General features: G+C 49.2%; 1 protein-coding gene across 1 annotated transcript; it reads left to right on the top strand.

Annotated features, from left to right (window-relative positions):
• The first annotated feature begins 1,014 nt into the window (after positions 1-1,014).
• Positions 1,015-26,041, top strand: LOC144135625 (hemocyte protein-glutamine gamma-glutamyltransferase-like). Its single transcript, XM_077668205.1, has 15 exons — positions 1,015-1,089; positions 1,954-2,094; positions 2,869-3,063; positions 3,831-4,091; positions 4,830-4,948; positions 5,541-5,648; positions 5,736-5,913; positions 16,028-16,160; positions 16,724-16,827; positions 18,081-18,249; positions 21,224-21,312; positions 21,789-22,016; positions 22,820-22,974; positions 23,515-23,654; positions 25,752-26,041. Exons 2-15 carry the CDS (start codon positions 1,959-1,961, stop codon positions 25,879-25,881), a joined length of 2,145 nt encoding a protein of 714 aa, XP_077524331.1. The 5' UTR covers positions 1,015-1,089; positions 1,954-1,958; the 3' UTR covers positions 25,882-26,041.
• The last annotated feature ends 361 nt before the right edge of the window (positions 26,042-26,402 follow it).

The following is a 26,402-nucleotide window of genomic DNA, read 5'->3' on the forward strand; positions in this document are numbered from 1 at the left end:
CTTTGTTGTAGCCATCTTGCCCCGTCAGCCGCCAAACCAAGTCACACGGCACGGATCGAAGACCATCTCATCAGCCAGTGATCTTTCGGGAAAGTCTAATAAACGTTCGGCCCCTGGCAAAGCGTTCTCTTCTGTGATGTGTCCTTCTTTTTCATAACCACGGTGTCGCTGTAAAGACGATCGCACGTGGTGTGCGCTGCCGGGAGATCGGAGTTCGCGGCCAAGGCCTTAAAGGAGGTTAACGGCCTAGTAAGACACACAATATACGCGCCATAGTAGGTAGTAAAGTTAAAATAGTTCATTCATTTCTATCTCCACGCAGGTGTTGGTTTCACAACAAGGAGGGCTGAAAAAAAATGAATAAAGCAGCAAAAAAGCGGAGCACACAAAATAACTTCTATCTTCTTTACGTTGTGGCATCACCGTGGAAGCTGGCCGCATTCTTTAGTGGAAAAGGCGAACAAAGACAACAAATGAACCGCCCAGGAGTGCACTCTTTTTCCTTCTCCCCCCCCCCCCCCCTCAAAAAAAAAGAAAGAAAAGGTTTTCGCGAGCGCAACTTCTCTGGGTGGCTCATAAACCACTCTTCATGCGTCCCTAGAGCGAGCGTAAAAAAATGCGGCAGGCACGGGCATGCGATATCTGGAATAGTGAACTAGGCAACACATGTGCCCCCAGATCGTGCCGCCACGTGCTCAATATTTCAAGTTACTTTTTGTTTGCTTGCCTGCACGTTTTCTTCGAAGCCATTTTTCTTTCGTCTTTTCATAAGGTGTCACTTCAGCACTTATAGCAATCAAGTTTATGATTCCATTCATGATTCCTTTCACGAAACTGACCTCGCATAGCACGTATTGGGAGCACACAAACATTAATTTTTGAATCTCGTAATTTACTTCGGGAACAAGATTCGGGCGGTGCCTATAAAGGACTGCTTTCAGCCCCATCGGGCTTTAGCCGGATCTACTCATGCTCGCGGCGCAGACACTGACCGGATAAAACCTCCTATTTTCCAAGCGCTGACCATCTGGCCCAGACGTTGTGAGCATCATATTTTGGACAAGGTCGTAGCGAAGAATCCTCTAACGGGTGAGTAAGCTAAAGTTGAAATAATTTTATTAAAAAATAAATCAGCTTTTACGGGAGAGCCATAGATGCCGACTGAGAATGCGTGCCCTGAACAAAGGTATGAGAGTGTAGAGTTAACGCGGCAACTAAAACGTTCGTATAATGGAGCAGTGTCGAGGATCTCTCCCCATAAGAGTCGCCTATAGAAGAGGAAGGAACGGATGTCGTATTTGTCGCCTTGGGCCGCTAAAGAATAGGTTAAATTCATGATGATATCAAATCCATATTTTAGTTTAGGAGCCTCATATTCCTCTCTGCGAGGTGCAGAAATCATGCATGGGTTCTGTTAGATTCCAGTAATGTTCTTAGTTGGATTACAGTTAAGCGCACTGCACATGCCTCTGATTGCCAATTCATCGCTCAAGCGTGAACTGAGAATGTGACCAGGAACGTATCATTAGCTTTAGTGCATATATTGTGCAAGCAATTTAAATCAGCCCGTAAACATGTGTTTCCCGGGTGAATTAAACACAAAATCATCGCGTATCTAGAATTGCTTCAAACTTATCCACGAGGACCAGCTTGTGAAATTACTCTTGAACACTTTCAGGTATGCTTATCGCCATATGGATCACCCCATTAACCTTGGCCAGTCTACTGCGCAACAGATGTTCATAAAATGCTGTTCAGAGCGAAAAAAAAAAGCGCATTAATGAAGAGTAATGACCATTTGCGGATGTAAAATACGCCGTCATGTTGCTACATCATGTCGATTTCAAGCTATGTCGGGAAATTTCCCTGGCTGATTTACGTTGTTATCAATTCCTGTTTGAAGTATATAGACGTTGATCACTGTTTTTCTATGCCGGTGCTTCTTAATATCAGGAGCCATGGCTGCAGCCGGCGACATCGAACCGTTCCTTGAATTTGTGAAGACCAAAGTTCACATGCCTGAGGACCTTGAAACAATGGCCGCCGTCTTGGAATTCATGCGCGAAAGTACCACTCTAATGGGCCATACCGCAGGTAAGTGTGTGGCCTCGGCTTTCGGCTCTAGGTTTCTGGGGGGACTGCCATACGTTTACGGCAGAAAAGCATCATGAAATGGGGGGAGGGATTACCTCCTTCGTGACAACGAATATAAAATGCAAAGGCGGCTGTAGGCGGAAAATCAGCAATACTTAAGCTAAGCAAACGCAGCTTTTAAACTTCGTGAAGAACGGTACTACTTATTATAGGTTGAGGTCGAAAGGAGAAGACCTCGCTCACACCACTTTTGTATCGCGGGTGATCAAGAAAATCTAATTAAAAATAAAATAAAGGGGCGTAGTGCAAGCAAATGAATTTTGATAACAATGAAATGAGGAAAAGGATCAGGAGATGAAAGCAGGAAAGAGAGCAGAATGGTGCTACTGACGTTCGGGAAGACTGAGGCGAAATGAAGCTGGGCGTCATACGTATAATAAGCCAGGTACAGGCCCTGCATTGCGCAGTACGCAACTCTGATTCAGGGGCGCTAAATTTTGCAGGTAAAAAGATAAACTAAAACTTTTCACTGTTTAAAAGGGTCTTGACTACCCCTTGATCTGACTGGTCCCAAGCAAAAAGTCCTGAGCAAATTAATTCTACAGCATTAATCTTTTGCAGCTTTCCTCATCTCGAATTCTCCCTTGTTTCTCCCAAGCTGCGCCTCTGGCAGCAATGCCACGCTCTCAGCATCTAACCCAGATTAATGCGGCGATAACGAACACTTTTGTAATAGCTTACGTGATTGTTTTACTTTGCGCTTTTACTTTCCAGGACCTCTTGAAATAGTAGAAATCAATATGCACGAAAAGAGCAACGCAAAGACGAACAACACAGAATCGTACAAGACCGTCCACGGAGAGTTTCCCTGCAATGTCCTTCGGCGAGGAAACGTATTCAAAGTTGGAGTTCGCTTCAACCAGTTCTTCGATCTGGGGAGAGTGCCCCTGCGAGCGATCTTCAAGATAGGTAACCAGCATCTCCATTCTTCTGGTAACCAAGAAAACATGATCCAAACGAAAAACTGTTCGCATAAATAACCTAAGATCCTTCGCTGCTAAAAGCATATATAGCTTTATTTAAACACTTCATCACTTCATGTTATTGTAATTTCTGCCTTTGTAATGCGACACAATGAACGAAGCGGCATACGAACGGGAATTATTCCATGAAAACGCTTATCGTAGCACGTATAAAAACCGTATGTTTAAGAGTCAAACAGACATTCAGAAAAGACATTTGGATGCTTACACCATGCCAAAGCAGCAGATTACGGGGGGTACGTCATTTAAATTTTCATCGATTCCCTGCGACATCTCAAACGGTCCACCAGAAGATATGAGACTTAAAACTGAGCACATTTCATGATCCCTACCAAAACATATATTTTACTAACCATACGCTCGCAAGAGGCACCCTAAAGATTAAACCATACTAATTTGTACGACATAAAGAAAGCGGGAAAAAATGAGATGTTGCCGAGACAAGAGGGCATCGAAATCTCTTGGATCAGTGCGTTGTTTCACTGCGCTCCAAGCGCCTGGGTCCTTCCTCCGCGTCGTCCAATCTGCGCGTTTCATTCTTTCTCCACTGTTCGTTGCATAGTGCCGACATGCGTTGTGCGCACATAAAGCAGTGATTTGAACGCAGCACTTGCAAAACTGAAACGTTTGTCGCGAGCGTGCCGTTTGAACCAAGGAATGCGACGTTGCGACACTTTCTCACCTCTGCCGCAGGAACGAGGCCCTCGGAAGGCGACGGAACTTTGGTGACACTCACCGCGCCCGACGCGGTCGACAAAGAGGGCAGAGCTCACGAGACGGTCGATCGTTGGACCATGTCCGTGAGCTTCCACAACAACGACATAATGCTACTCAAATTTCGCAGTCCAGCCAAGGCGCCAGTGGGGCGCTGGTCGTTGAGCTTCAGTCTGGGCGATGGTAGCCTCCACCCTGCCAAGGCACCCATTTATATCATCTGCAATCCGTGGCTACCAGGTATTGCTGACCCTCTGCAGAATTTTTCGTTGAATATGGTGCCAAATGGAGCTGTGATCCGAACGGGCGATCTAAGAGACTAAAAGATACCAAAACCAGCGCGATCATAGCCTCGACAGCTTTTTTTGCTTTCCTGATGGTTTTGGCTCACTGCAGACACTCGGCTAAGTCGCGTGTGTTTGCTGCTATACATGGTACTCTAGGCGCCCTCTCGCAGCAGCGATGGCGCCCTTCATGCTTCATCTCGATGGAGTTGGTTAATACAAACACCGTGACAGCTGCATAGCAGACTGGCAGCTTACATCGAAGTGCTTACCGCAAAAAGAACGTACATCTGCATGAACAACAGAAAAGGCGTGTCACTGGTGCAGTTAACTGTACCCGTTCCTTTCACGTGCTGCAATCCTAACATTGTCGATTATAAAATGAGAAACACCAAAAAATTGTGCGCGTGCTACTGTAGACCTCAGGCTGTCAAGGTGAGCACTACGAGGTGCACGTATGGTATATGATACGAAGAACCATGGGCTGTTATACCACAACAGTAAGCAGAGTGGAATCGTGAGAGCACGGCTAAGCACTAAAGAAAAATTTATCTTGGATTGCGACCCCACTCTTGAGCAAGCGGTGCATCGCCAAACCCAATAAGCAGCAACGTTCGCATCCCTTTTCAATTAGAGGGACGAAATATCAAGCAAAACATCGATAAATTGCAAATGACTAAAATTTTTCCTCCAGAGGACCCTGTGTACATGAAGGACGATGCCCAAAGGCAGTTCTACACTATGAAGGAGACAGGAGCTTACTACTACGGGACTGAAAAGAACTTCGGTCAGCGAGAGTGGAACTATGGTCAGGTAGGCACCCCGTTCGGCAAACTTATTTCCTTACGCCACTCCGCATAGGAAGATCAACTCATCAGTGAACGAAGAATGATGTGCTCTGATGACGATGATGATGATGATGATGATGATGGTGATGATGATGACTGTGTGTCTGTTCCAAACTAATTCCAAGCCGCATAGGAGCGCCGCCTCGTATGATTTGAGAGGAAGGAAGTGGTCTTTTTAGGAACTTTCGTTGGCGCTGGAGTGCCGAGAACTGCGAAACATATGATAGGCGAAGCTTCACTTTGAGCGGGAAGCGGCTTTGTCGACCAACATTCCATTCGTGCTGACGGGAAAGTCCCGGCGTTCGTATACTGACACGCCCCATTGAGCAACGTGCGAGGGCACCAAGTCCCACTAAAACTTTGCAGTGCTGTGAAAATTATGTAAACGGCGTCAGCACATCAGGGCTAATCCCAGACTGTTCTGACGGTCGAGGAGCGTTGAGTATTCATTGTCTGATTCTACAACACCATTTGTGGTCTCAGGCGAAGCTGCAAGGCTACGGTGAGAGGGCCCATTCTAACGCCTAGGTAAACGATTCATCTCGCCCTTCGCGCAGTTCGAGAAAGTGACACTGGCAACCATCGAGTTCCTGCTCAAGGCAGTGGATGCCGACGGAGCACAGCGGTCCAACAGCGTCAACCTGGTGCGCGCCCTGTGCGCCGCGGTGAGTGGGGGATCATGCCGTGGCGCGACATGCAGCAACGCGTTCCCAACCTCGGGAACTTACTAGCCGCACCTCGCGCGCGCGCAGATCAACGTGCAAGACGACCAGGGCCTGCTGACGGGCCGCTGGTCGGACGACTACAGCGGAGGCACCAATCCCGGCGTCTGGAGCTCCACCATGCCCATCCTCAACAAGTACATGGAGAACGGGGGAAATAGCGTCAAGTACGGTCAGTGCTTCGTGTTCGCTTCGGCACTGGTCACCGGTGAGTACGTGGCCGCTCAGTGCGGCTGTTCTCATGCGGCGAAAGAAGAGTGCCAGTCAACATGCTCAGCCTGCAGTGCCCTCACTGCCGCGCTAACATGCAATTTGATTCGAAAATTCCACCGACAAATTTGCTCCACCAGCCGTAAGAGCGACGTCATGGGCCGGCCGAGGCGGTGAGCACAGCCAACAGGATGTTCGCGTGGCTTTAAACATCGTATGCGAAATAAAAAAAAATTACGGTCTGCTATTGCAACAACGAAGGCGCAAACTCCTGTGGCTCGCCAAAGAACCATCCGCAACTGACGCTCGCTGACAAGAGAGGTGATCGATGGGCATGATAGCAACGCTTCAGGATAATAACATATTGTCACGGAGTTCTCACGGAGAGACGCTTCAACAGCTGGAGTCGGCAAGAGGAGACGGTAATGGCGGCCGATCCGCGATAGCACGATCGCAACCTCATCGTCTTCGCGGACAGCTTGCGCCACCTGGCAACACTAGGTGGCATTATTCCCCCCTCCGAAAAAGAAGGGCATCGCAGTGGTGCCGCCAGCAGCGTAGGCGCGCTAAGGTTCAGAAGGGAAACAGAGAAGAACGCGAGGAAAACGGAGCACACACAGAGTCACAACGGAGGGCCGCTAAGCCGTTATCGGGCATAGTACGGCTTAAGCCGCACAACGTGCACAATGTCAGAGCTGTTGGGCTGTCGACGTCTCGGTTGCGCGGCACCGTCGGGAACCACTTCATAGGTAACATCACTGATACGCCGTAGCACTTTATAGGGGCCAAAGTACCGGCAGAGTAGTTTCTCGGACAAGCCCTGGCGGCGGACAGGTGTCCACACCCAAACTTGTTCACCGGGATTGTAGTCGACCTGTCGGTGTCGAAGGTTATAACGGCGCGCATCAGTGCCCTGCTGCTGGCCGATGTGTACGCGGGCAAGCTGACGGGCTTCTTCAGCGCGTTGGGCAATTTCATGAACATCGGGTGCGAGTTGGTCGTCATCGAGGCATGGTAGCATCGCGTCAAGCATGCTCTGGACTTCACGTCCATATACAAGACGAAAGGGAGTAAAGCGTGTAGTCTCCTGGAGGGCCGTGTTGTACGCAAATGTGACGTACGGTAGCACCTCATCCCAAGTTTTGTGCTGAACGTCTACGTACATTGACAGCATGTCCGCAATGGTCTTGTTTAAGCGTTCGGTTAGCCCATTGCTCTGCGGATGATAAGCTGTGGTCTTGCGATGGCTAGTGCAGCTCAACGTAAATATATGGTCGATTAGCTGCGCTGTAAACGCTGTGCCTCTGTCGGTAATAACGCACGAAGGGGCTCCGTGCCGCAAGACGATGTTTTGCATGAAAAAGTCGGCGACCTCTGAAGCTGTGGCACAGGGTATCGCCTTGGTCTCGGCGTAGCGAGTCAAATAGTCAGTAGCGACTATGATCCACTTGTTTCCTGAGAGTGACAACGGAAAAGGACCGAGAAGGTCCATTCCTATTTGATCGAACGGAGAGCGGGGTGTAGTAACGGGCTTGAGAAAACCCGCCGGCTTAAGCGGTGGCGTCTTCCGGCGCTGGCATTCACGGCAGCTTTTTACGTACCTTTGGACATCGTCCGAGAGTCCGGGCCAGTAGTACATGTTGCGTATCCTGGCGAGCGTCCGGGAAAAACCCAGATGGCCTGAAGTGGGCTCGTCGTGGCATGCCAATAAAATGTCGGCGCGAAGATCGGCCGGAAGTACCAGAAGGTAAGCTCGTTCTTGGCCTCTCGAGTTCTTCTTGTATAAGATACCTTCGCACAAACAGAAGGAGCCGAGACGTCGAGCGAAGTGTCGTGGTAGAGGCATGGCGTGACCTTCAAGGTTGTCAATCAGCGGTCGGAGGTCGGTGTCAACCCGCTGCCGGGCTATTATGTCCGATGCATTAAGTATACCGAGGAAACCGCTGTCGTCGTCGATTTCGGGACCGGAAGAGTCGAGTGGTGCACGCGACAGCGTGTCGGCGTCTTCGTGTTTACGGCCCGACTTATATACGATGGTAATGTCGAATTCTTGGAGCCGTAAACTCCAGCGGGCCAATCGTCCAGACGGGTCTCGCAAATTAGCCATCCAGCATAGGCAGTGGTGGTCGGTTACGACTTTGAATGCGCGGCCGTAAAGGTAAGGGCGAAATTTCATGGTGGCCCATACGACAGCAAGGCATTCCTTCTCTGACGTAGAGTAATTGCGTTCGGCGCGGGAGAGAGTACGGCTAGCATAGGCTATAACTCTCTCAATGCCCTCTTGGTGTTGGACAAGGACAGCTCCAAGACCGACATTGCTGGCGTCGGTGTGGATCTCGGTGTCGGCCTCTTCGTCGAAGTGTGCAAGAACGGGAGATGTCTGAAGGCGTTGGCGGAGCGAAGAGAAAGCCGTCTCTTGGTCTATTGTCCAAACGAAGGAGGTGTTGCTCCTGGTGAGGCGCGTCAACGGCTCTGCAATCTTTGCGAAGTCCGCAATAAACCGTCGGTAATATGCACAGAGACCCAGAAAACGCTGGACAGCTTTCTTGTCAGTCGGAGTAGGAAAATTGGCGACGGCGGCTGTCTTGTCGGGGTCGGGTCGAACTCCGTCGGCGCTCACAACGTGACCGAGGAACCTGAGCTCTGTGTAACCGAAGTGGCACTTCTGGGGCTTCAGCGTAAGGTCAGCGGAATGGAGGGCTCTGAGGACAGTTCGCAGGCGCACGAGATGCTGTTCAAAAGTTTCTGAAAAAACGACAACGTCGTCCAGGTATACAAGACAACTTTGCCACTTGAGGCCGGTGAGGACAGTGTCCATCATCCGTTGAAACGTCGCTGGCGCAGAGCACAAGCCAAAAGGCAGCACTTTGAATTCATAGAGGCCATCTGGTGTAACGAAGGCAGTTTTTTCGCGGTCCCGTTCGTCCACTTCAATTTGCCAATAACCGCTCTTCAGGTCAATGGATGAAAAGTACTTAGCACGCCGTAATCTGTCCAGGGAGTCATCAATGCGGGGCAACGGGTAGACGTCCTTTTTAGTCACATTGTTTAATTTACGGTAGTCCACGCAGAATCGAAGCGTTCCATCCTTCTTTTTAACAAGGACAACAGGCGAAGACCACGGGCTTTGGGAAGGTTGAACTACACCGTCGTCAATCATCTCCTGAACTTGCTTTTGGATTACTTCCCGTTCTTTGGCGGAAACACGATAAGGCTGCTGGCGGATAGGGCGAGCGTCGTCATACGTAATGATCCGGTGTTGCGTTAGGGGCGTTTGACGAACTTTCGACGAAGAAGCGAAACACTGTTTATACTCCAATAGCAAGTGCTCTAAGGCCAGGCGCTTTCCTTCGGGGAGGTTGCAGTTGATGTCGACATTCGGAACAGATTGGTCGTCAGTGGCGCGCGATGATTGGTCGTCAGGGGCCGCTGCCGCGAACGCAAAGCAGACCGGAACATCCACAACCGCTTCAGCGGTAGCGATCGCAGTTCCAGAGAAAAGGTGCCGGTGCTCTGGAGAAAAATTTGTAACAAGGATCGCAGACCGGCCAGCGCGAATTGTTAGTAAGCTTCGAGCGGCGCAGATGCCTTGAGTCAGGAGGAGCGAATGATTAGCCTCGGCGACTGCTTCAGCGTCGTGCAACTCAGCACAGGCGACTTCAATCAAAACACTGCTACGGGGCGGAAGTGTGACGCTGTCGGCGAAAACGCGAAGTGCGGCACTGCGTTGGCAGGAGTTGTCGAGTTCGGCGGCTTGCTCTGTGGAAAACATGACGATTCGGTTGCGCAGATCGATAATTGCTCCATACTCCCGCAGAAAGTCGATGCCGAGGATTAGGTCCCGAGAACACTCGCCCAGGACGATGCAGCTGACGACGAACGTGGACTTGCTGATCTGAACGCGAGCAGTGCACATACCCTTGGGCGTAACCAGATGACCGCCGGCAGTTCGAAGGTGCGCGCCAGGCCAAGGGGTAATCACTTTTTTCAGAATGGTCGCCAGTTGTCCACTTAAGATCGAATAATCGGCCCCGGTATCAACTAATGCGCTTACTCTGCGACCATCGATAAGAACGGGTATTTCTAAAGAAACGCGGTTTTTTAACTCTGGTGATGGCGGCGGCGGGTTTTTGTCGGATTGTAGCGGCGACGACGGGAGGTCTTCAGCACAGCGCCCCCCAGCGACCTCGCCCCCGAAGGTCGCGGGTTTCAGTTTTCCCGACGAGGACTTGGCGATCGGCCCGGTGCCGCTCGCGAGAAGCCGGGAGGTGTCGGGGAAGAGCGCCTCGGTGAGGGTGAGCGCGACTGCCGCTGCGCTCGGGATGGATTGCGCTGGTCCGCAAGGAATTCTTCAATTTCAGGGGGTCGTTCACCTTGACGGGGTCTCGGTGAGTCGGTGCGGAAGCCTTGGATGCCGATGCGTCGGTAATAACAATTTCGATAAAGATGACCTGGCTCTCCGCAGTGAAAACAGAGCGGTCGTCGGTTAGGTGTACGCCAAACGTCGGCCTTTCGGAGGGGTGCTCGACGATCCTCGAAGTACTGCACCGGTTGCACAGAGGGCCGCGGGGCTTGAGGCGTGGCGTGAATTGGTGGCGGCGAAGCGGGAGCCGGACGCCTTGCAACTTCGGCGTACGTCGGACGGTGGTAGTCCCCAGGCAAAGGTGGTACGTCGACCACAGGAACAGGGCCCCGGAACGCCTGTTGCACCTCCTCTCGTACAAGAGCGGAGATGGAACCGAGCGCAGGCTGCGACGGGCTACAAAGTTTGTGAAGCTCCTCACGCACGATTGTGCGAATAAGTTCCCGCAAATCATCAGGATGCTGTCCGATGGTGGCAAACGATGATGTGACTGCAGCAGCATGCACGGGCCGGTCGTAACTGGCGCAACGCTGTTGCAGGACCTTCTCCATCGTTGTGGCTTCCGAAAGAAATGCAGCAACTGTAGATGGTGGGCTGCGCACGAAGCCTGCGAACAGCTGCTCTTTGACGCCTCTCATTAAGTGCCGAAGTTTCTTCTCTTCAGGCATGGCAGGATCAGCTCTCCTGAAGAGCCGCGTCATGTCCTCGACGTACATTTGTACGCTTTCGTTCGGTAGCTGGACGCGGGACTGGATTGCCCGCTCCGCTCTTTCGCGGCGATCCGCGCTGGTGTAGGCCTCCAGCAGGCGACGGCGAAACTCTCGCCAGGAAGTTAGAACTTCCTCACGGTTCTCAAACCACGTGCGGGCGCCATCCTCTAGGCTAAAGTAGACGTTTCTTAGTTTCGCGGCGTCGTCCCACTGGTTATAAGCAGCCACACGCTCGAAGTGAAGGAACCAGTCCTCCACGTCTTCGAAAAGGTCCCCGTGGAAGGCCTTGGGAACCCGCGGGGTCTGCAAGGTATAGTGGGCAGGTGTAGCACCGGCAGCTTGCGTGAGAATACCGGTGGCTGGTATCATGACTGTCGCGAGTGGTCCAAGCTCCGGTGAAAGTCCCTGCAGCCTCCGGCTGAAGCGGTGTACCGGGGTGTCAATCGGCGCAGGGCTGGCGGCACGGCTCCCTGGAGGGGTTTCTTGCATGGGATACTCGTACCCAGCAGGCTCCACCAAATTGTCACGGAGTTCTCACGGAGAGACGCTTCAACAGCTGGAGTCGGCAAGAGGAGACGGTAATGGCGGCCGATCCGCGATAGCACGATCGCAACCTCATCGTCTTCGCGGACAGCTTGCGCCACCTGGCAACACTAGGTGGCAATATTATGAGCGCTTAGAACGGAAATGTTTCTTGCCCTGTGTCTTGTTATGAGCTGTATTATGTATTCACACAGTGGGAACGTTCCGTGACTAGGATACGTTGCAGAGCGGGCGCATGCATGCTAGTGATGTCATCGCGGCCCACAAGCGTCGACGATAGACGGGAAGTTGGCGAGAGTAGTCGTCAGTCACAAAGTGAGGATCGACGTCCTCCAATATAACTGCACGCGCCTCTTCAGCGTGAAACGGCGAGGCAGCTGTACCGTATCGTGAAAGACTCTATGTGTAAGTCCCGATCAGCGCCTCCTTTATTGCAACTCCAGCCACATCGTAATCTTAGCAATAGGATCCCCTTAAACGTCTCTGTTGATTTACTCGCCACGAGGTAGTGCCACGGATAGGGGGCGGTTTACATTTCGTTTATAAAGAGAAAGGAGATAGGACGAGCAAAAAATCTTTCAGATCGATAACAGTAACATCTGTTACATCATCAGCCTCGCTACGGCCACTGCAGGACAAAGGCTTCTTACATATCTCTGCAGTTAACCCTGTCATGTGTCAGCTGCGACCTCCGTATCCCCCAAACTTATTAATTTCATCTGCCCACATATCTGCCGCCCCTGCTACGCTTGCCTTCTCTTGATATCCAGTGCGTGACCGTTATCGACCATCGGTTATATTGCCTTCGCGGCACATGCCTTGCCCGAGCCCATTTATTCTTCTTGATTTCGACTAGAATCTTATTAACCCGCGTTTACTACAAAAAAGCTGGCAATGAGCAGAAAGTAAAAAGACACACGGAGAACTTCAGAACGGATTCAGGAGTGTTGGGCGCCTAGATGACAGCCTGTTCGTGCTTACTCAATACATAGGAATAGCTATGGCGGAAAACAGGCATCTGTATCAGCCTTCCTCGAAGTAAGTGGTGCGAACGACAGGGTAAGTAGGGAACTTCTGTGGAACACTCTCAAAGATGAAGGTGTCTGTCGTGAAATAATTGATCTCCTAAAGGAAATACACCAAGATAATAAAGTTGAAATTGCGTGGGAAGGGATAAGAAGTACATCTGTCGACTTAAGCAATAGTAAGGCAGGGTTGTCCTCTATCCCCGCTGTTGTTCATGTTTTACATATAAGATAAATATGAAAAGAAGGCTAAAAGAGAGTGATCTAGGCTATAATCTGTCGTAAAATTAAGCGGAACAGTCGTAGAGCAGGAGGGAGCTCCCCGTTTTAATGTATGCGGACCATATTGTACAGTTTACTTGCCTAATTCAGTCAGAAATAATTTAAAATCCGCATCTTCTGCTGCGACAAAAAGCCGAACAAGCAACATATGCTGCAATTATTCTTGCGGCGTATCGACCCTAAGAGAAGTTCACCGTCACCTCCACTTTAAATTGGTCGCTTAACAGCAGGAAGCAAGATGGGCCAGAAGTACTGCTGCGCATGTTTCTTGATATGACCTTTTGTCGCTGCAGAGGATGCAACTTCTTGGTTCTGAGTGAATCAAGCAATTACTGCATCCTAACACGTTATTAGAGAATAAGGACCATTAACTGCCACGTCGTGCGTTGAATTACTGCCCGAACAAGCAAGCTGCGTAGTCGAGAAAAGCATTTTGCACGTTGCGTTTCAAGATGCAACTCCTGTTATTATTCAAAAAATTGAAGGGTGTACTATTACCTGATAGAAAGATGTACACACTCTGGTTAAATCTTGTTCAGACGTAGGAGATGCTCTAGGCTTCACTTTTAGCGCAACTGAGTCAGATCGGATGATTTCCATCGATTACACAGCTCAGGCACTTATACAATACGACGCCATGAGACACCCAACCTAGCGGAATACAGTTATTTCGGGGTATGGGTAAACAAAGGACAAATATTCATAGAAAACCACGAATAGATTGTTAGGACAAAAGGGCCAAGGGATACCAGAATAATGAAGCATAGAGTATTACGGAGGTACGAGGCTGGAGTGCTGAGAGGTATTTGGAAAGGAATAATGACATCAGGACTTACTTTCAGGAATGCAATTTTGCGCCTAAGGGCAGAAGTTCAGTCGATACTAGATAGAAATCAGAGAGCTGTTGGAAGATTAACACTAGGTGCCCACGGCAAAACCACGAACGAGGCAGTACAGGAGCACATGGGCAGGGCATAGTTCGAAGCACAGGAAGCTCAGAGTAAAACATTATACGAAGAACACCTGAGGAAACTGGACGATAACAGGTGGGCAGGTAAAGTATTTAAATAGTTATGCAGAAAGAATGTTGACACCTGTGGCGGAAAAGGACTCGGGAACTAACCGTAAGCATGCAGGACAGCAAGGAGGGACAAGTGAAGAGCTTTAAACAACAGGTAAAAAACGAAGACGTTAAGAACTGGATTACATCAATGGAAAAGACGCAGACTGTAGAACTATACAGAAATTGGGAAAGATAATTCAGGAAGGAATGCTCTATGATGACTCAAGAGGCAGCGGCCTACTCTTTGAAGTTAGTGATGAAAAATGTACAGCGCGAAATTACGAGGACACAAGGAAGAGACATGGAACACACGAGCGCCTTTTTGAAGTTAGATCAGGCTTTCTTAGAACGCGAAGCTACAAAAAGAAATTTAACCAAGAAGATGGCACATGCCTAGTACGTATTAAATCTGTAGGAACAATTGAACGTCTTGTACTAAAATGTGGGAGTATCCATCCAGACGTCGACGCAGGCACAGTCCGTCTCCTTGAGGCCCTAGTGTTTAAAGATAACACAGGCGATGTGAACAAATCGGCGGTAGAGGTTAGAAAAAAACGATTGGAACATTGGTGGCTCAAAAGCTGGGGGTTAATATTAGGTTACAGGCTCAGGATTAAAAATAGCATTTAAAGACATATAGCGAATTTATAGACAAATCGTTAAGTTTGACGGAGTGCTTAAAGAAAAAAGAGGGGGAAAAGCCGAGCTAGGTGGCGACTGCCACCAACCCGTTTCAAAGGGGACGTTCTTAACTTCCATCCACCAATGCAGTGTCTTATGTCTAGGGGTTGCATTTTCAGTTTTTATTTTTGAAAATATGAAGGACCTTTTCTGATGTTTATACATAGAACTCAGTTTCAGGTTTGTGTGTGTGTGTGTGTGTGTGTGTGTGTGTGTGTTGATGATTATTTTCTGCAGATGGTTTGCTGGTTTTTTTCGGCGTTATATTGGGATATTCCTGTGATGCCGAAAATAACTTGGACCTAATCTTGGAGTTCTTGGCCACCTGCGCATTCGAGTTACTAGTAATTAGGCAAAAATTGTTGTTAATTTCTAGTAAAGTGTTTACAGCTGTGCTTGCGGAAAGAAATGGTATCACCAATAAATAGAGTGACGAAATTTAATAATGGAACGGTTAGACAAAAACGCAAGTGGAAGTTGATTCCTAAAAGGTGGGTTGCCGTGACATCGGTGGGTTGTTGCGCTAGGTTGAGCGAAAGGGCACGGCATCACGTCGTAAGCGTGGTGACATCAGTGATGAAACTGCCGCTTTAACGTCGTGGTATCGAGAACATCACACTTTTACATGACTCTTATGTATGGTTTCGAGCGTCCTTACATAACGTGTAGAAGCCTGCTTAACCAAGTAACTGCACTAAGCGGGTGAAGAAACTAAATAGCGCGACGTTAGCAGAATACGTCTGGCGACGAGGTGGAGCCTCCCAACCTGCAGACGCGTGCAAGGTAGCGGAGCTATATTGCTAAATGCACAACCGCGCTACCTAATTGAACGGTACACAGTCTAACCACGCCCCTGCCTTCAGCACTTTGTTCATTTTCTTATTTTACTGAGTGTAACCTCTACTCGGCAGCAAGCTAACTGTGGTGGGGCGCATGTCAAGGATACTGACCTTTTTCGATTATATTACCGAAATTTCTAAACAGAATTCGTGATACTTTTGTCTCTATTTTTTTTCGGTTTAAACCGAAGCGAACGATCCCTCTATACGTCATGACGCTTGCGCAGTCGAGTGACATGTGCTGTTAGGCGTTCTTGCGTGCGTACCACAGCCGCATGACACTTGAACGAGACCTACAATAGCCAGAATTTGTCATGCTATCGAGCTCAGGGCAAATGTGTTTTTGAAATTCAAAAAGTTGATATGACTACAATTAGAGGCCAGACGCCTAACCGTAGTAGCTAAAAAGTGAACGGTTATAATTTAGCTGGCCAGCTTACCAGGCAACATTGTCCACGTTTTTTTTTGTTGTCCAACCCGACTGCTGTTAAGATGTGCAAAACCATCTTTATACTACAAAAAAAGCCCATTTTAAAATTACTGGTGGACTTCCGTGAGGCATTCGGTATGTGCATCTATGGCTAAGCCTTCATGTCTGTGACGCAGTCTTGCGGGCGCTGGGCATCCCAAGCCGAAGCGTGAGCAACTTCCCCTCGGCTCACGTTGAAGGGGACGATATGTCGCTGGATTACTACTTCGATGAAAAGAACAAGCCCATCGAAGGAGCCGACATGGAATGGTATGCGTTTTTAGTTTATTTTCTATACCTGCCTCATTAACAGTCACACGCTGGGGAGAGTCGTCTGAAAATTGCGTTCGTTATATACTACAGGCAGCCATTCCAAACACAGGCGGCTGAATGGATGGAATTCTTAGGGCGTCGGCAGTTGCCCAATATGTGCTGAAATGCGGCAGCTGTGCTAAGCACTTTCGTGGGCTACAACCTCTTCCTGCTTGACACAGTCCTATCTGATGAGTCAATAGAATGGACTTTTCACAGAGTCCGTACCTGTGTGTAACACGAAACTGCTTTCAGAGGAAGAGAATGAGGAGAAAGGCGAGAGGAAAAGGGAGCAGGCGGCTGCGGCATTGTTAGATGTCTCCAACTCTCCAGAGGTTTGGATCACAACAAATATGGGTAATGTGTCAACTACACCTTTCCGACAGAGTCTCCTGGGGTAGTGCTAGAATTCAGAGAGCTGTAAAGCGTGGTGACATGGCCCCCGCGCAACCTCCTCTGAATGCCCTTCTCCCCTGCCTCCAACAGAAGCGCTCCAGGATGCATGCCCAATTCACTTTCAGGAACTTCCACGTTTGGACCGAGGCTTGGATGGCTCGACCAGACCTACCGACGGGATACGGCGAATGGCAAGCTGTCGACAGCACGCCCCAAGTGGTCAGTGAAGGTGAGGTTAAATTGCGGCGAGAGTTTGTGATGGCGCGCGCATAGCGTTCACACCGCTTCCTATATGATTCTTAAGAAGGGCCTAGACTGCTTCTGAGAACCCGTCTTACGAATTTCATTTCTGAGCGCGGAACAGTCGTGCGGAACTGTCGATTGAATGAAACCGCGTGGTTCAAGATGCGCATCTTGTCGCTGCGCGAATAGGAACTAAGACGCGCTGCGTGCGCGGGCTGAAGAGTGCGGGCAGCAGTAGCGGTTCAAAGGGACGGATTTCCGGCCGCGGAAGGCCAGCGAGCTGTGAAAGGGCTCCGTCCGCATTTGACGGTGCCGGCCTTTTATGAAAGCAACCGCTCTAATAAGCGGATTCACGGTACGCTCACATGCATAAAATGCGGGACGGCGAAACTCCACTTTCAATGCCAGCAGCTGAGCTCCTCACGACAGCTTTATTTAATGCGTATATACTTTGGTCTCCTCTCAAACGACCCTGTTGTCTTTCCTCAAGTTAGAACTTCCAGTTCTCGTTCGTCCAGTATACATTTCCCGCAATATCGTGCTTGTCGAGCCGTGGCAGAGACTATCCTTAAGGCACTTTATACCGGTTAGAAAGTAACCCATCGCCTCCGGCAAAAATATTGTCTCGACGCCTGATTTATTCTATGCATGTAGTGCTTCTGAAAATTTCGTTCGCCGCGCTGACAGCTGCCGAAGCGGGTAGGTTCTGGTCACCTCAGTTATTCGTAGCGGGCACTCAGGCTACACAGGGCGGAAAGGCATTTTGCTTTTCGTCACATCCGGCGACAACACGGTAATAAATATTCTTATTCGGCGCCGGTTATGGTGCGGACCATTTCGTAACTAAGGCGACAGCAACCGTGACGCCAAGAATACTCAAGAGGTCTTGCTGCAGGAGCAGGAATATTGACCACATAAATAATCACTGAACTTTATCCCAGGCCAAAAGCGGCCACGGAATTTCTCTTCCTTGATTTCAGCACCGTGTTGCTTAAGACGCAGGGCTGGGCAGTGCGAGCATAAACACTTTATTCGCGCATTCAGGCAGGTGCTCATTCAGGGAATCACTGCATTAATCGAAGCCGTAAACTTACTGCAAGAACTGCAGCAGTATGAAAGCACACCGAAAGTAAACCACTGTACGCCACAGTGGGAGAATTCTTTTAAATACAAGTGCCTAGTTTGTACGATAGTCGCATCTCGCTCAGCTAAAAAAAAATTACGAACGAATCTATTCAGGCATGTACCAAGTGGGACCGTACCCGGTGAAGGCTATTAGGGAGAACAGAACCGACTTGAAGCATGATGGCAAGTACCTGAGTGCCAGCGTCAAGGCGGTCTACAAGTACCACAAGAAGGACCCTTCGCACCCCAAGGGATGGAAGCTCGTTTACCAGAAAAGCAATATGTAAGCATGATCTCATTCTACGCTGCAATACTTCCAAGGTAGTATACTGTCTGCCGGTGCGGGACGAAAATAGTTCCAAATGGCATTAAAGTTGTTTTCGTTAGTCTCCGTGAAACAAAAAAGTAGCAGTATAGTAGAACTATAAATAATTACTTGCTGTTTCGTGGTTCCGAGCGTCAACACGTGCCGATCCATGTATGTCAACCTTTGAGCCTGAAGCGAAGAACGCTTCGGCAAGTTCAGTGTGCTAGGAGGCGGTGTTGTTAAAACGAGCTGAGTAATTAATTTTGGCACATTCCAAAACTGTAGGGCCATAAAGGCTCGGTCCTTCATGGCTTCTTTCACATACCGTACAATGTGCATGGTTCGGTACACTGACGCAGGACCATTTTTTCACGCATGCCTCGCAAAGCGAGAAAGCAAATGAAGCATATAACGGGCTTTATACTCCGTGCGCGGAGGGGCTTAGTTAAATGTGCTGGTCAGAGCGTCGGTCAAAACAAAGCGCAGTCTCATGCACACCTGCCACGCAGCTCGAGACATCCAAGAAAAAGGGGCAGACAGGCGACTGAGATCCGCATAACCTCAGCCGCCGCGGTGGATGAGTGGTTACGACGCTCGGCTGCTGACCCGAAAGACGCGGGTTCCATCCCGGCCGCGGCGGTCGAATTTCGATGGAGGCGAAATGCTAGAGTCGCGTGTGCTGTGCGATGTCAGTGCACGTTAAAGAACCCCAGGTGGTCTAAATTTCCGGAGCCCTCCACTAGGGCGTCCCTCATAGCCTGAGTCGCTTTGGGACGTTAAACCACCATAAACCAAACCAAGCATAACCTCACGCACGTGATTTCGATGAAAAGATAAACGGCTACGAGAAGCGCCGCCGTATACGCGCATCTGACGGAATTCGCGGCACCCGCACTGCGGCATTATGTCCTCAATGCAGCACACGTTCCGCGGATTGCCATGTACGGGCAGTGAACGTTGTCTTGAGGCGCGCGATCTAGGCATGAACAGGGAGAAAACATATTTTGCTTAGACACGAACGGCGCGGGCATGCACCAAGCCTGTTTGCTTTCATGCTCGAGCATACGCCCCGTCTATATCCTTTATGTAGCTATTACTAAACGCAGCGGCCCTTGAAAGGGCTATGGCCAAACTTGCGGTTTAAGGATCAGGTCCGAATATAATCCACTCAACCGGCGCCATTTTTCACTGTCTTTTGCTTTAAGCTATTCAAATAGCGTGAGCACGTCTGCCGCGACAACGCGTTTCATTGGAAGTGAATATACCGTGCTCATACCTCGGTGTAGACGGACAAATTTTGGAGCACGATGCTGAGGCGCCATGGATAGTGAGCGCCAGTCACGTCAGCGGTCGATAGTCTATATAGCTCGCGGTCATTGCAACCGCCAAGCCCTTTCGGAGACAGCGCTTCAGAGATAAAGCGATTAATGTCATATTCCAATCAACCATCCGGAGCAGATCTTTGAAACCCCACACCAGAGCACAAAAACTATTTCGATCAAAAAGAACTCAGGATTTCAATCTAAAGAACCCATTTAAGCACAAGGAAACATGCTGCGGATCGCCGAATGGAATACGCCATTAGTTCTTTGAGAGCGCGTTTGATAGCGCTGAAATAACGACGATGTCACGTGGTAGTTTCCGTATTTCGCGAGCTTTCTTTTAAAGCCGGTGAAAGAGCTACGTAAAGGGCACCTTGTATCAAACACAGCTGCGTGTTAATTGGTTGTAATAATTTAATATAGCAGGCAGAACGAAAGAAATATACTGGATACCATGCCAAGTGACTCCCAACCGCACTCAGTTGGTTATCCTCGAGCGGGACGCTAGGTCTTATTTAACACCTTAGTTGCTTTTAGCTGGCACGCTCTCTAAAGAGTCCAGATATCCTGAATGCAAATTTTCGGATTTCCTCTGACGGCAGAACGTGGAGCACCATTCAGTTTTCGTCGCAGTGATAGGCAGACAAGGAGAACATTGCTCGAGGCGCAGCACGATGCAGCTTGGAATAGTTCTTTAAATGAGCAGAGCTCTCCGCATCATGGGCGGGATGGAAATTCAGCCTATTGTGGCTCGATAACTATGACTGCAGGCGTGATTCAGTGCATGGACGAGGGATGCTGAGATGCCACGAAAGCCAGCTGCAGTATTTTGCCTCTCACAGAATTACTTGTGTGGCTTCCTTTCAAGGCACTGCTGGAAGTCGGCGTAATAACTAAAATTGCGTTATCCGGCGACCGGTATTGCAGTATCGTAGGCTACAAGCTCGACAAAGGCAAGGGGGAAATATAACGAGGGAGGGGAGCAGAGGGGTGGTCGCCATCTCAAGAGATAAATTTTATTTATGGGAGCGATGCTGAACCCTATTTTGTCAACGAAAAAGCCGAAGAAATACGGGGCTCAAATGCATCCCGATCTTTGCCGTATGTGTTGATCTGATCAGAATGTTGCTTCAGCGGTTTTCTGGCTGATAGCGCACCTATAGCGCAGTCTTTTTTTTTTTTTTAACCAGCCCATTTATTCTTCCTGTATACTTACCCGAGCCCGGTATACCCACTCGCACGGACTGGGTCACTATTTTTCAAAATTTATGCCCTGTCTCAAGCAACCTACTTATTGAATACTTAACAGCGCCAGCTCTTTTTGTCTCACAGTAATTCGCGGCGCTAACAATGAGGGCCGGGTGACATAGCCTTTGATCAAATTCTCGGGGCGGGTAAACAACAAACTATGCTTGTTCAAATTGTGCCTGGTTAAGTAGAGGTATGTTATCGCGTGCTAAAAATCATCCATTTGGAGAAGTTGCAAAAGGCACCACTTAACCGCAATGTATATCGCTCTGATGAGAGTAACGAGAGCAAAAAAACAAACAAATATTATTCGACTGGGCTCAGCTTCAGCCGATGGAATGATGACCCTCCTTCAAGCTGAATGACATTCCATATTACAGGTGCGGGCGCCTTATTCTGACGGAGAAATTTAACCCGAGAGGAGGCCGCCAGCAGCCGGATGACATTACCCACACTTACAAGGGTGCAGGTAAGAAGAGCCAGAGAACTAAAGTTGTCACCCTCCCTTTCATTCGCTACAGCCGCCAAATATTCATTGCGTTCTTTTCTGCTCGAAAATAAGGTGTCCGAGACCCTGAAAACTTTCCAAGCTATACTTATCTGTGTGAGTGCTGACCCGGGTGTTGCTACCTACCTTTCTATGCTGCTGTCATTTAATTTCCTGCTATGTAAAAACAGCTAACAAGGACAGGAGATTCCGGCCTCTGTAGCACCCACAGGGCTGCTTTGATGTAGCCGTCAGCAGTGGTTCGGTATGTCATCGTAAATGAACACTCCTGTGCCTAACTGCTGCTCGGAGATAATGTTAACGAAAGGGCTGTTACGAAAGTTTAGCGGTGCGTGACGAAAGTCAGCTGCGAAAATACAATGACTGGGCTCACGTTTGAAGCTGAGTCTCGTGGTGTACGGTGAAGCGTATAATGAGGTCGCTCGCTCTGCTTACAGCGGCGCAGCCTCGTGGCGCGACCATGGACTTGATCCAGGTGCGACTGGAGCACGAGAAACAGGTGGCGGCCGGTCAGCCTGCGCGGGTTCTCTGCGCGCTCACCAACAACGATCTGGAGGACCATCGCGTCGGCGTCGTGCTCACCGCTTACTCCGCCCCCTACAGCAACGTCAGCCCCAGTGTCCTGGTCAGCGCACAGCGTGACTTCTGCCTGCAGCCAACCGCATGTGAGAAGGCTGGCAGGACCATAATTATGCGCGGTTGTCAGGCCCCGTTACAGGCCTATAATGTAAGCCAGTAGCTGTTTGTAATCGTGTAAGGCCTGTAAGATTAAGCGCTGAAAACTAAGTAGCCATGAGGACTTGATGGGCCTATGGTGGCGGTTACTTCGTGAAGCATAGTGCACGCTCGAGTGTCTATAAAGCGGTTGGAGACAGGTCTGGCACCTGTTGTTTCGCTTCCGCAAAACAGATGGTCTTTCTAGCTTTCGTGCTTCTCAGCTCGGCGACGCTGTGTCGAGTACCACTCTACTGACGCTGCTTCTGCATTTGGCAGCGCAATACAACTGATGAGCACAGTTGAAATCCCATTTGCAATCCGCAGATAACCGACACTATATATTTTTTGTGTCTGTTAGGTTAGCAGCAGAATGGATGCATTTTACCAAGTACAAGTTTCGTTTGAACTCACCGCCGATGCTCGCTCTATTGGGATTGGCTGAAACATCCACGCATCACTGGCCATATCTAAATGGAAGGTATTTCATATAGCTGAAAAACACGAAATTGTGGTCATGTAAGAGGTTAATATAGCAGTTTGTGCGCCACAACCACATTCAAGAAGCAAACACCAGACGATGTAGACGCTGTCGCACTCCAGCAAGTTCACCTTGACACAAACACTCACCTTAAAATTAGGTTAGATGTGCTGCCACACGTGTAACGGGTGGGCCTGTCGTTGTGTGCCCAAGCATTATACGGAATGAGGTGTGGTGCCTTATCACATTTTCGTGACGTTGCTTGGAACGCAGCTGACACACTGGAACTGCTGATCTCCCCTGAGGCATATGTATCCAAGCTGTGCCCGGAAGGAATCATTCTCCTAGAGGCCATCGCTACCTATGGTGATGATTTCACCGCTGCTAGGAGCAACTTGGCCATTCAAATGCCGCAGCTTGATATTCAGGTGAGCGCTGCCCGGATGCTGAAAACATTTCAGTTAGGTGAAGTGCGCAAGTTGGACGAGTTTGATGCTGTTCACTTGCCTGTTGTTTCTCCACTGCCGTTGCCGTCTTTCTGCGCTTGAGTATGTCGAGAAAGCGCGAACCTTCTGGCTGCTGTTATTGTTTGCGGACGTTAACTGAATTTCTTTTTGGCAACTAGATGTCCAGCACTGACTTGATGGTTTACAAAGTTCACCACCGTAGCCGGGGCAATTGAGCGCTCTAATTTTTAGTAAAAGAAGACATAGTGGTGGCCAGCACTAATGCCTCTAGCACCGAATATTATCCTTTGCGTTCGAATTCAGACACGTGCCTGTGTTGCTAGACCTTGTCGGGCACACCCCGATGGGGAATGCTAGGAAACTAGCATGTGTTTCTCGCCGATATCAGGTCGCTCTATTTAAAGCTCTTGAAAGGAACACAAGCTAGCCAGTACCGGGTTGGCCGCTACCGAACGAGTTGAAATGAAATGTTACAGTTCTTCCTTTGGTGATTTCTAACAGATTGTGCGCCGGGAGGCCCCCATCGGCTCCTTGACATATAAGCTGACAATGAAGAACCCACTTAACGTGGCCCTCAGCGGCTGCGAATTGACCGTAGAGCTGCCGGGCTCCACCGCCTTCTTGGAAAAGATTGCACTTAAGTAAGTACGCACGCACGACTGGAACACGTGGCGTCTGCGGATTTTAAAAAGTTTGAAGGTTTTAACGCGACTGCGTTAAAGACCTCGTTCGGTGGGAAAACTGGCGCCGTCGGCGGCGGCGGCGGCGTGAGCGAAAGCTCCCCAGAGAAACAGGTGGCCCAACTGCCACCTAGGTCACGTGACCTTGTGACGTCATCACAGCCTGCCCACCATGGCAAGTGTCATTTAGTTTAATGATTGGTCGCGAGAGGTTGCTAGAGAAGAGAAGCCTTGGGTCTCACAAGCCCCACTGGTGGCTGTGTTTGAAACAGCCACCTGCCGGAGCAGTGGTGCATCGCTTAACCGCTGCACCACTGCGCCAGGAGTCATATGAGAGCTCTCAGCGATCTATGATTTGATCTTAAAGTTGAGAATGATCAATTTCGCGTATATAGGCGATTATTTATTAACGCTATCGCGTCGTGTCATTGCGGCGGAGCTTAAGTGGCCCTTCCAGTTTTTGGCTACCGAAACGGCTAAAGATAGCTCTGGGCCAAACTCTAAACCTCTAAACAACGACAAACTGTTCGGCGCCTATTACAAATTTCCTGTTACAGACAGGAAAAGAAGGCTCCACTGTGTTGAAGAGTCACTAATTGTAAAAAAAGTACACGCAGAGACACACAAATGGGTTGAAAATTAAAATGTCTTTCCTCGTGCCACCAGGTATAACGGGCCTGAAGTCATTAATTATTTACGGTGAGAAAATAAGTTCGCGGTACAACACAAGCGAGAAAAGAACACGTCACAAGACGTTTGAAATGTGAGCGTTGTTCTCGTCATTCAAGAAAGCACAAATGCACTGCCTCATATGTGAGGGCATGTGGTTTCCATCTGACCAGCCAGGTTCCTTCTCGCTGTATTTTCTGTTGACGTAATCGCAAGCTTAATTTTTCGGGACCACATGAACCATGCATGCGCAGTGACAGCAGTGCAACATACACAAAGTAGTTGGGGCAGGTAGAAAAAAGAAAAAAAAATAATATTTCCCAGCCCGCACAGTGCGACATATACGAGCAACCGCTCTTCTGGCACGCTCAGTCACATGCTCTACCTGTAAAACAAATTGACTTCGAATTTCGAGCATTAAACCAGCAGCAGGAGTATTCCCTTTGATTTTGTTTCAAAGTTGTATCTGCTGTCAACTTCAGACGGGAGACAAGACCTTGTCAGGCTTCAGGTCTTTTCCCTTATTTTCCACTTTAATTCGAAAGAAAAAAAATAAAGCGAACTAAACTGAACTGAATTAGCATACGTGAGTCCAGCACGGAACATTGTTCGACTATACGCATAGGCCATATGCTTACGACCGACCATGCTTTTGCAAGTATTGGGTTCTGGCGATTAGATCTGTGCGAGGAGGACCCAACGAAAGTACTAAGTGAATACACAATGTAATTTTCCTATTTCTCGAGGGCAGCAACATATTCACTTCGACGGGGTTCCGGTAAAATTTCCACAATAGTTAACCAGGATCCGCTACCTCAACACTGGTGGGCACGAACCAAGAAAATGGAGAACAGAGAAAAATTTTTCATTGCAGCCGAGATTATCATGGAGAGCCTAGATACCTGGTCGTGGCAATCTATAAGACCAGGTTAACCTGCAGCAGTGACTTACTTTTGTGGTGTTCGACTGCTCAGGTCAAGGTTGCGGGTTCGAGCCTGGCCTCAGGTGCCTCGCTTCTATTGGTGCGAAATGCAGGAACGCCCGCGTACTGAGATTTATATGCACGCAAAGAACCCCGCGCTGTATAGAGCAAGCCGGCGCCGTCCATTACAGCGCACCGCGCCGCCCACAGTGGTGCATTATCATGAATCAATCTTGGATAATGTAAAACGGACTGCAACGGAACAACTGGGAACGCTTCATTTCGGCAAGAAAGTTCACCCGCAGTACGTTGTCTGCTCTGATCCCGCGTTTTTTTTTTTTTTCGTTCACTGGACCGCTGTGCAGAGCACGCGGAGTGCTTATAGTGTGGGGATTGGATAGAACGCCAGTCTTGAACTCTTCAAGCCTTCCGGCGTTCTAACTGTTCTGCTCTTTCCCACACCCCAGGAGTGTGCCCCCGCGTGGAACGTTCGAGAAGGAAGGCGTCCTCTTCGTCACATCTCCGGACACCCAGCGCATCGTGGCGACATTCATGTCCAAGCAACTCCCTATTGTGAACGCCGCCAAGGATTTCTAGGCCTTCACGCAGCAAAGTGACCTCCTACTCAGTGCACCGTCCGCAGTCCCGAAAGGAAGCACCGCGACATCGTTGTCCCCAGTACAGTTTCATAATAGCCCTGTGTAATTTACCACCACCTGTGCGTGCGGTGGAGGAAAAAAGGTGTGTAATAAATGGCTCTGGCATTGATGACACTTCCCTTTACATATGCAGAAGAGCGAATGCTAGTTGTGTTACAACCTCTATGCTGCAAAACGATACACTGCAAACAGCATACTGCTAATGTCCCGTAACACTTCACGGATGTTCCTGGAAACATTTTGAGATGTTTGATAGCGCAGTTTTTTATTCTGAATGATATTTAGTGGCACTAGAGGCACGTTCGCCTAAAGGTGCCTCAAAATATTCGTATGTTCTCACTGAACAAAAAAAAAATCTTGGATAATTAGGACCTTGCAAGGGCTTCAAACACTGGGTTCACGTTACTGTTGTCACACACTTCAGCGTGAGTTTACATAAAGGAAGCACAGGGGCACTCA

Source organism: Amblyomma americanum, chromosome 1, assembly GCF_052857255.1.
Source record: "Amblyomma americanum isolate KBUSLIRL-KWMA chromosome 1, ASM5285725v1, whole genome shotgun sequence".
NCBI lineage: Eukaryota > Metazoa > Arthropoda > Arachnida > Ixodida > Ixodidae > Amblyomma > Amblyomma americanum.